This window comes from Limulus polyphemus, unplaced genomic scaffold (genome assembly GCF_000517525.1).
Source record: "Limulus polyphemus unplaced genomic scaffold, Limulus_polyphemus-2.1.2 Scaffold1354, whole genome shotgun sequence".
Taxonomy (NCBI): Eukaryota; Metazoa; Arthropoda; class Merostomata; order Xiphosura; family Limulidae; genus Limulus; species Limulus polyphemus.
In genome coordinates this window covers 176,939-186,747 of record NW_013666964.1, presented here as the reverse complement: position 1 = coordinate 186,747, position 9,809 = coordinate 176,939, and the positions used below count along the sequence as shown (strand labels likewise).

At 35.2% G+C, this 9,809-nt stretch overlaps 1 protein-coding gene across 2 annotated transcripts in view; it reads left to right on the top strand.

The window, feature by feature from the left end:
* Positions 1 to 9,809, top strand: part of LOC106463230 (alpha-crystallin B chain-like) — a 19,921-nt gene that overhangs the window by 3,125 nt on the left and 6,987 nt on the right. Inside the window, exons 1-2 of one of the 2 annotated variants that reach the window (XM_013923224.2) lie at positions 1,251 to 1,462; positions 4,615 to 4,980. In XM_013923224.2, the coding sequence (XP_013778678.1) occupies positions 4,615 to 4,980 (366 nt within the window). In that variant the 5' untranslated portion in view covers positions 1,251 to 1,462. Of the gene's footprint in view, positions 1 to 1,250; positions 1,463 to 4,614; positions 4,981 to 9,809 lie in introns of those variants that run through there. The other variant, XM_013923225.2, reaches the window with a different exon arrangement.

Sequence of the window (9,809 nt, the reverse complement as noted above, 5' to 3'; positions counted from 1 at the left end):
GACTTTCACTAGGACTGTACGCGAAGGTTCGATTATATATCTATTGATGTAATTTTTAAATGTAGTACTGAGAAATTGGAGTTTTTAAAGAAGAAAAAACTGTTATTTTTCAATAAACGGTACCACTTTTAATATATAAAAACATTACAATTTATATCAGTAAAATTTATGAAAAATGTGAGCTCTGTATATTGAATCATTTTGATGGCGTACTTCCCAGAAAAAAAATCCTTTTTTTGAAAATATTCACTTTTTCTAATATATTTTTTACAAAGAGGTATGAATACTACGATTAGTAATTACTAGCACAAACAGATCTATATTGTACAAAAAAAAATGTTTTGTTAAATGTATTTTGGTAAGTTATAAATGGGTTCAATTAAGAAACGAACAAAAATAATTCAATGATTTATTTAGTCGCCCCCTCCCCCAGTGGCACAGCGGCATGTCTGCGAACTTATACCGCTAGAAACCGGGTTTCGATACCCGTGGTGGGCAGAGCATAGATAGCCCTTTGTGCTTAATAATAAACAACAGCAATTATTTAGTGTGTTACCTAAAAATATGAACATTCGACCAAAAAACTGGAGCATTTTTATGTGTATTAATCAATAAAGATAGATTTATTACCTGTACGTTACAATGCGCTATAGAGGGTTATACTAAAACAGTGAATGACAAATTCTTAGGATTGCAAGACTTTATTAAATGATAGTTACCAATCGCATAAACAAGTATTTATGGACACGTTAAAGATTAAGATAACATAATAAAAGAACTCTGTAACAATTCAATCTACATACTCTAAATATTTATAAACATCGTCTTCTGTGAACAGAGAGAAAAGTCCTTTATAATCACTGATAAACTTAGAAATATTCCACAGTAACCTGTTTTATATGTTTTTTTTTACGGTAAAACTTTTTTTCACGTTGCTTCAAAACTTTTAACCCTGAACATTATGTTGTTTACAGTTCACCACTATGTACTTGCTTCCAAAGATCTGATGTTCTTGCTTTTTTTCCTTAAAAAAATTACACAACAATGAATTGTGAAAGCATGCGTAGGAGAACTAACCAGCCACTTGAATCTTAAAAAACACAGTCTCACACTTTTTCGCAGTTGTCGAACGTAGCTCAATAACCAGTAAAACAGCGGAATTTCGAAGGACGCGAACAAGCACTTGTTCTATTTTTTAAAGTTATTCTGTAGACATGCGCAATACACATAAGTTTCCAGTTTGATCGTTGCGTCAAAGTTGTTTGCAGGTAGTTTTTCGAGTAGAGAAACGCCAACGTCATTCTTAAACTTTCTACAGGGCTTATATAAGTAAATTCATGATTCAAAGACGCTTGTCAGTGTCAGTTAGAAGCCGGTAAACGCTGAGGACAAAAATTTCGTACTCGAAAAGTAAAGATTAAAATTTTCGTTTTCTTGTGCTTAATAGAGACTGTAGACAACGGTAAGTACCATTTTACTTCTAGAAGCTTATACTTAGTTACTATTTTTTTGAAAATGTTGCACATTACTCTTCGTATTTGTTAGTATTTAAAACATTTCCGTGTTACGTTGTAATTTGTAGGTCTATAAACCAGTTAGGCCTAATCTTCTAGTTCTAGTACGTGCGATTAACTATGTAGTGTATAAATTAGCGTACAACTATCAAATTAAACTGCTTATATAATATACTATAGTATGTGTGAATTATTATTTAATGAAATAAGCAACTATTAATGTTAGTATGTCCAGAAGAAGTCAACTGTAAAAGATAATTTACTTTTAGTGAACGCTCCTGAAGAAGCTGTAAAGCGAAACGTTGAGTGTCTAAATTAAATAAAACATTTTGGTGGTTATAAAGTCGTTTATTTCTAGTATTAATATGTTTTTATACATCAATATGCACAATAGATATTAAATAAAGAGTGTCACTTTTTAATTTAGGTTTGTATAAAGTTATGTTAAGGAAAGTTGCTCGAAGTTGAACTGTTGAATATCGGGCGTATAGTTATATAAATTATAAGTTATATCTTATATGCTGTTATTAACAGTAACAACATATAACTTATGATTTACAAGCCTAAGTTTCCACTAGTGTTAGTATCGATGTTATGTTACACTTTATAAATGTTCTGAATTAACTTTTTGTGAGTTTTTAATGTTGATGATGAAATTTTAAACAGTTTCGAAACGTCCACTATTAGAGATGTTATTTGGCGCTACCATGTTTCTTACACTTATTATAAAACTGGTTTCCACCTGATGAATCAGTTGCACATAGCATATGCTCTTGAGTATGAAACGGCGGTTTGGATGTGATGGTTTAAAATTGTGTAGTTGTAATATAGAGGGATTGTGCAAACTGTCATTTAAATTTTAAGAAGGTAAGCCTACTTAAATGTTTGAAGAAATAAAAACACTAGGTCAAAGTAGATACGATGTTAATAAAAACCAGGAAAACTTTAATTTCACATAACGTTTCGGGGCTAAACCCTTCTTAGGGGATGTTTGTTAAAGAAGGCTTTAGGCCAGAAAAGTTATGTAAAAATAAGGTTTTCTTTTTTTAGTTTGTTGTTTTTATTAACATCGTATCTAGCCTTTTTATTTCTTCAAACATTACCTAACTTCTCTTTCACGCTGCTGCCTGACGAAGTACGTCTGCCCCGAAACGCCATAAAAAAAATGATTTTACTTAGACGTGTGCTAATCCATTTATTTATCAGAATTGTTTTTCCCACAGCTTGCGGGGAAATATTTACTCAACTAAATTATGTAAACTGTTCTACAAGTATTCGTACATTGATCATACTGTAGAGCTAGAAAACAAGAGAAAATTAAATGTTAAATTGAATTTTTGAAAAGTTTTCATCATTTGAAAAGTAAAGGATGAAATTTAAAGGAATTGCGCATGCGGTCTTTATTGGAGTAGTAAATTGAATGAATCAAGATAGTCCTATACAGTTGTATGTATATATGTACGCTATAAATGTTTCGTTTTTATGGTATTGATACTGATTTCATATACAGATCGCGAAAACTAGAGCTCGATAGAAAAAAAACAGCATCGTTTTACCTGAAAGTATATTTTACAATTAATGTAAATAAACATTTCGAAAAATATTGATCAAACAATTGGAACTATTTTATAATGCGTAAGTAACTGTATTGGCTTTGCTAGAAATGCGAAATAATATACAGTAAGACCCCGCTTTAAGCTGATTCGTTTATATATTTTCACGAGAGTGAAAAAAAATATGAAAATCGATAACTCTCTGAATATTACTTTTTCATACTAATGGTAGTATTGTACTAAATATTTTTTATTTAATAAAATAATGCAACAAAGAACATAGAATAATATCACGCAAAAAGCGGACAATGTCCCGTAACTATCAATTTTTATTGGTGTTTCTAGCTAAGTAATATGAACCGCTAAAACGTCATCCATCTAAACAATGTTGTTCCCGTGGGGGAAAAAACAACAACATTTTCTTAGGAAGCGATCTACAAATCTCTGTACAGAATACAACATAATATTATACGTCATTTGATAGACGAAAACCTTGCCTGTCTATTGGTTATAACTAATGTACTTGTAAACGTAAGAGAGAAACTACATGTATTGACAAATCCTGAAAGTAATGGTATTCCAGGTGAGCGTGGCAAGAAGGGTTTGATTTTATGTTTGATGGCTCTGTCACCAAAAAAGATTGAAGGCTAATAAAAATTTGCTAGTTTCCGGCGATGACGATATTACAGTGAGTAATTTACGTTAAATTTACCAGTACCTAAATAAATCACTTGTACATCATTCACAGGTGAGGAACAACCAATGCCTTCAGTTACATATCTCCATATATGTAATATTAAAATGAATGTTTAGAGCCCCACCTGAGCACTAAACAGGGTATTACTTATTCCCATCATGATTGGACTGAGCGAATTGATATCCATTGTTAAGAACTTACGTCACACAGCCTGCATTTTAGTACAATTTACATTGTTGTATGGATAATACAATGACGAGAAACTGGCATATATAGTCTCATTAATCGGTAAGGTACCAAATTGCTGTAGTGTTCCATTTTCAACAAGTACATAATACAGATTGGGACTGGAATGACCTCATGGTTAGGGCGTTCGATTTAACAATCTGCTGGTCGCAGACTCGAATCCCCGTCGTCGAACATGCTTCCCCTTTCAGCTATTGGTGGCGTTATAACGTGACGGTGAATCCCACTTTTCGTTGTTAGTTGAATAATCCAAGTGTTAACAGTGGGTGATGTAGACTAGTTGCTTCCACCCTTTGTCTTTCACTACTAAATTAGGGACGGCTACCTGGAAAGATCAACGCCACCTGGTAAATTTGTCCAAGAATCACCGCTAATGCATCAGCATCTAAGGTGTCCCCAGTCGTAAGCAGCCTCAAGGACTCAAAAAGAAAAGAAAAAAAAACAAACAACAACAACAGGTAACTAAGAAAGAAGGATATCCAATTTATTAGCTATGCGCAACTCTTTGGATGAATCATTCTGTATGTTCGTGAGTATTGGAAAGTAGCCCTTGATTATGTTCAGTCCCCCCCTTTATTCAAATTATATGGTGTTATTCTTACAGATGGCCAGTTCAGAAAGAAAGGTTCCCATCCTCAAAACAGACTCTCGCGTCATCGACCAGGAATTCAATTCCATTCGAGAGCGTTTTGATGCCGAGATGAAACGTATGGAGGCGGAGATGACCAGATTCCGGTCGCAGTTGATGGACCGTGAGGGCGATTTTCTATGCAGTAGCCAGTCTCAACGCACCAGCGCCACACAACCGGCAACTACCACAGACAAGGCAGAACAACATTCTTGGCTAGACCGTCTCGACTCGCCCCTTATCCAAGAGGGAGAAGATGGCAAGGAACTCAAGCTACGATTTGACGTCAGTCAATATGCCCCAGAGGAAATCGTGGTGAAAACGGTAGACAACCGACTACAGGTAGGTGTGCCGAGCCGTTCTTATTACACAAGAGCCATATAAGGCGTGAAGCAGGCGTTATATCCCATAACAGCAAAAAAGTAGTTCCGTCTCCTAGGCCTGGTCACAAAAGAGCACGTTTTCCCACACTATTTTTTTTTTTTTTTTTTGTAGTATCTTGAATTAAATATGTACAGGCTTAAAAATGTTATTTTGATTATGCCATTTTTCTCCTAAAATGTATTAGATCAGATATGACTCCAAAGTTTTTTTGTTATGACTTGTGCCCTAAATTTATACAAGTAAAAAATATTGATTAAGATAAAAATATGACATTATACGATATACACGGCTGTTTATAGTTATGACAGGTGTTAGAGTGAATTCAGTCACGTAAACGTTGCGTTTAACTTAAGTCATTTAACTGATATTACTTTCCTGGAAGTAATGTTTAACCCGTATCTAAGTTACGAACTCCACTATTTATATGGATTTTGTTTTGTTTTTTACTACTAGTGGCACAGCGGTATGTCTGCGGACTTACAACGCTAGAAACCGGGTTTCGATACCCGTGGTTGCAGAACACAGATAGCCCATTGTGTAGTTTTGTGTTTAACTTCAAACAAACTAACTTTTCAGTTAAAACTAAGGCGTCAAATATATATGCCCTCTAGTGGCGAAAAGTTACAAGCGTAGGTGTGTTAATGTAATTGACTAACAAAACAGGTGTAGGGAATGTTTCTAAAAAAATTCACCTGAACATTATTGACCCAGTTAGTGGATGTAACACAATTCAGACACAAAAAAAAAATATATATGTATTAAGTGTATGTTAGTAAAAAACAAACGAAAACTTTAGAAAAAATCAAATCTCCGTTTTTGTAACAGAACTGTAATCTATAAGAAAAAAAACTTTAAAACACGAAGTTACACAATGGGCTGTGTTATGCCCATCGTTGGTATCGAAATCCGATTTTTAGTGTTATAAGCCCTCAGACTTATCGCTAAGCCACCGGGGGGGGGGGATTATTTTAAATTTGTATGCTGAATTTCGCGCAAAGCTACTCGACGGCTATCTGCGCTAGCCGTAAGTAATTTAGAATTGTAGACTAGAGGGAAGGCAGCTAATCAACACCACCCACCGCCAACTCTTGGACTACCCGTTTACGAACGAAAAGTGTGATTGCCGTCAAATTATAACGCCCCACCACTGAAAGGGTGAGCATTTTGGATGATGGGATTCAAACCCGAGACCTGTAAATATCGGTTCGATGCCCTAACTACCGTGCTATGCCAGGCATCAATTATTTCAAGACGTTGTGAAACTTTTATAAAAATGTTTAGACGTTGTATTCATAGTAAGATTATACTAGAAGTAAGCCGACGTTAAGGTAAGTAAAATATATGAACAGCCCAAGTGATCAATGTTAAAAACTCAATTAACAACGACACAATTCTAAAAATGAGACTATTCCCAGTCTTAAAAATACAATAAATTACTAAATAACTTACTTTACAAGATAAAAGAAAAAAAACCCGGATAGACTCAACATGTTTCGACGTGTATACTTCGTCATCTTCAGAAGTGTAAGGTTTAACAAGAATCAGACTTGTTTATTGTACCCTTAAAAAAAATTACCGTAATAAAATATACATATTAAATAATTTTACGCCATCTGCTGACAACATTTCCATTAGGTGCATCATCCTTATTCAATATTTTAAATTTACTTTTTTTTTATATTTGATTATCTCAATAGATTCACGTATATTCATTGCCCCCAGTGGCACAGCGGCATGTCTGCGGACTTAACGCTAGAAACCTGGTTTCGATACCCGTGGTGGGCAGAGCACAGATAGCCCATTGTGTAGCTCTTTGCTTAATTACAAACAAACAAGCCCCGCCCCCAGTGGCATATCGATATGTCTGTGGATTTACAACTCTAGAATCCGAATTTCGATACCCGTGGTGGGCAGAGCACAGATAGCCCATTGTGTAGCTTTGTGCTTAATTACAAACAAACGAGCCCCCCCCCCAGTACCACAGCGGCATGTCTGTGGATTTACAACACTAGAATACGAGTTTCGATACCTGTGGTGGGCAGAGCACCGATAGCCCATTGTGCAGCTTTGTGCCTAATTCCAAACAAACATATATTCATACTAATAACATTATCAGGTTGTGTTAAATTTTTTTTTCCAATTGAATTGTGGGTTTAGTTTCATTAGTATGTTTTGCCAAAGGTGAAATAGTAATATTGTTTTTAACATTTCTTCTGTGTTCATTCATTGCGTATATTTTAAATTTCTTCTAGTTTGTCCTGTATAAACCTTTCCACATTCACATATTTTATGCATACCAATTTATTTCCATTAAATCAATTTTATCTTTAGTTGTATTAAGAATTTGGCTAACTTTGTTTATCAGTTTATATATCGGGAAAAAATATGTATTTGTTTAGTAAGTTGCTTCATTATTTGACAAGATAAACCAGGTATATATATATATGACTCCCAAACATTCTTTTTTACTTTTTATTTAGCAAGTGGTTTTATCTTAACATCTTCATCCTTGTTTTTTTTAGTTTTCTGACAGTTCTGTCAACAATATCAGGATTAAAACCTATTCCTACTGCTATAGACTTAATTAATAATATCAATATCATCCTGTTTACAACATCATTTCAATATCGTATCAACATAACAGTACAAAACAGTAGTTTTCTGAGATTTAGTGTGACAAAATTGTTGATGCGGCGAAGTGATTACAGAGGAAGGTTTTCGACAATTAGTAGTTTCCAGTTTGTTCTTATTTTTTAATCACTAAAACATCCATAAAGGGATTTGTTTCAAAATTTACTTATAAAGTAAGTAGCGCCAGTGAATTTTAAGCGGCCCAAATGATGGCTTCTCTTAGTTTTGTTAGTGATCTAAAAAAAACAACAACAACAAAACTGGTTAATTAAGTAATTGTTGTTGACTCGGAGGTGTATTTGTTTTGCAAACTGTTTTTGGATTGATGTATATACAGATGCGTTGTGTTGATGCGTGTTTATTACACCCTAATAAAAGTTTAAGCCTTTTTTACTCTTCTGTATAATGTCAACGTACCCGTCTTTGGTGGTTGCCATGGGAACTCTGTTGGTAATATGCATTCATGACGTAACTCGTACTCGCTAAGCAGTGGCTTGATGGTTAATTAGTTGTCCCAATAGAGAAAAATACTGCTGACGAAGTGAGGTCTTGAAAGATGAGCGAAAAATAGAACCAACCGGTTTCAAGAAGCATGCATTCTTCGTATACAAATTTGAGCTAAGCACATCATGAGGCTATGAACTTTTAGGGTAACCAAAGGCCACAAAGTGCGAAGTGAGTTTTTACGACAGCGGGTCACGAACCGTGAATTTCCGTATTGATAATGTGGGTATGGTAGCTTCCTACTTCGGTAAAAAATGTGCTCGAGTTAGCAATGTTTTGATTGTACCTTCGTATCTTAGCAACGAAAGTTGATAGCTGAAAGCTATTACTACTGGTAGTTGTTACTTCTTTGATAGCTCTATACAGTGCACGATAACTTGATTAAATATTATTGTAACACTTAAGTTTTTTTTTGTTTATGGAATAACCCTGTGGCTTTTGTTTTTAGTTAAGTTTAAAGCTACACAATGGGCTATCTATGCTCTGCCCCCACGGGTATCGAAACCCAGTTTCTAGCGTTGGAAGTCCGCAGAGATGCCGCTGTGCCACTTGAGGGCAACCTTGTGGCAAAGAAAAACGTTTGTAGTTAAGCGTAAAGCTACACAGTGGTCTGTGCTGTGCCCACCATGGGTATCGAAACTCAGTTTTTAGCATTATAAACCTTGAGACTAACTGCTGGGGAGGGGGCTGGGAAATGTTAAACCCCCAGATATCGGACATTTAGGTATTCAATCTCACATTGGGGTGTCTGTCTAGGTCATTAACCTATTTCGCAAAAATAAATACATGATAATACATAATTAATAACTTAGGAAGGGCACGTACACGTCAGACTTGTATACTTCGTCCTGTTGGTTAGTATAACTTGTAAAGGCGTGAAATCCCAGGTATAACTCTAACGCGTTTTTTATCAGCATTATTTTTGAAACTACGTATTTAGTTGCAGGTATCGAAGAAGGCGGTCATGCCTTGATATCTTTAAGCCTGCTAAAAGCTAATTTTAAAACACCCATTTAAACTTTTTGTTCAGGGAACTGGACCACACACACGTATCACCTGTAAATAGATATCTTTATATTCAGACGTGTTTGTTCATGACGTCTCTCCGAATCAGTTTGTTAAAAAGTGAAAGACCTATTCAATTACGTTATTATGTATATGTATAAAAACGAAGTGGCCCTCATTGTCTAGAGTGCTCTCGATTCAGGTTTATGTGAAGTGTTATCAGTCTGTGGTTTTTATATTTAGTACAGTAAATTTCTTTTCGTGCATTCGCTACTCGAGCGCTGTCTGCGTTATAACATTCCCTAATTTTGTTTGATAGACTAGGCAGCTAGTTAACATTACCTGTCGCCAACTTTTAGGCTACTCTTGTTTTAAGTAATAGTCGGATTTTGCCCTTGTAATAGTTTTAAAGTGTGAATTACTTCTTTTGCAGTAAAGGGACGCGAACATGGGAACCGCAGACCAATAGTTAGGTGCGCTAACAATTGGGCCACCCTTATATACAAGAACACAATAAATTGTGTAAAAAAGCTTGTATTAGGGTGATCTGTGCATTTTGTGTGCAAGGGCGTAGCGGCACTAGCGAGGAGGTCGGGAGGGGGGGGGGGTCAGGCAAACAACTCCTAATTTTCTTTTTAAATAAACAC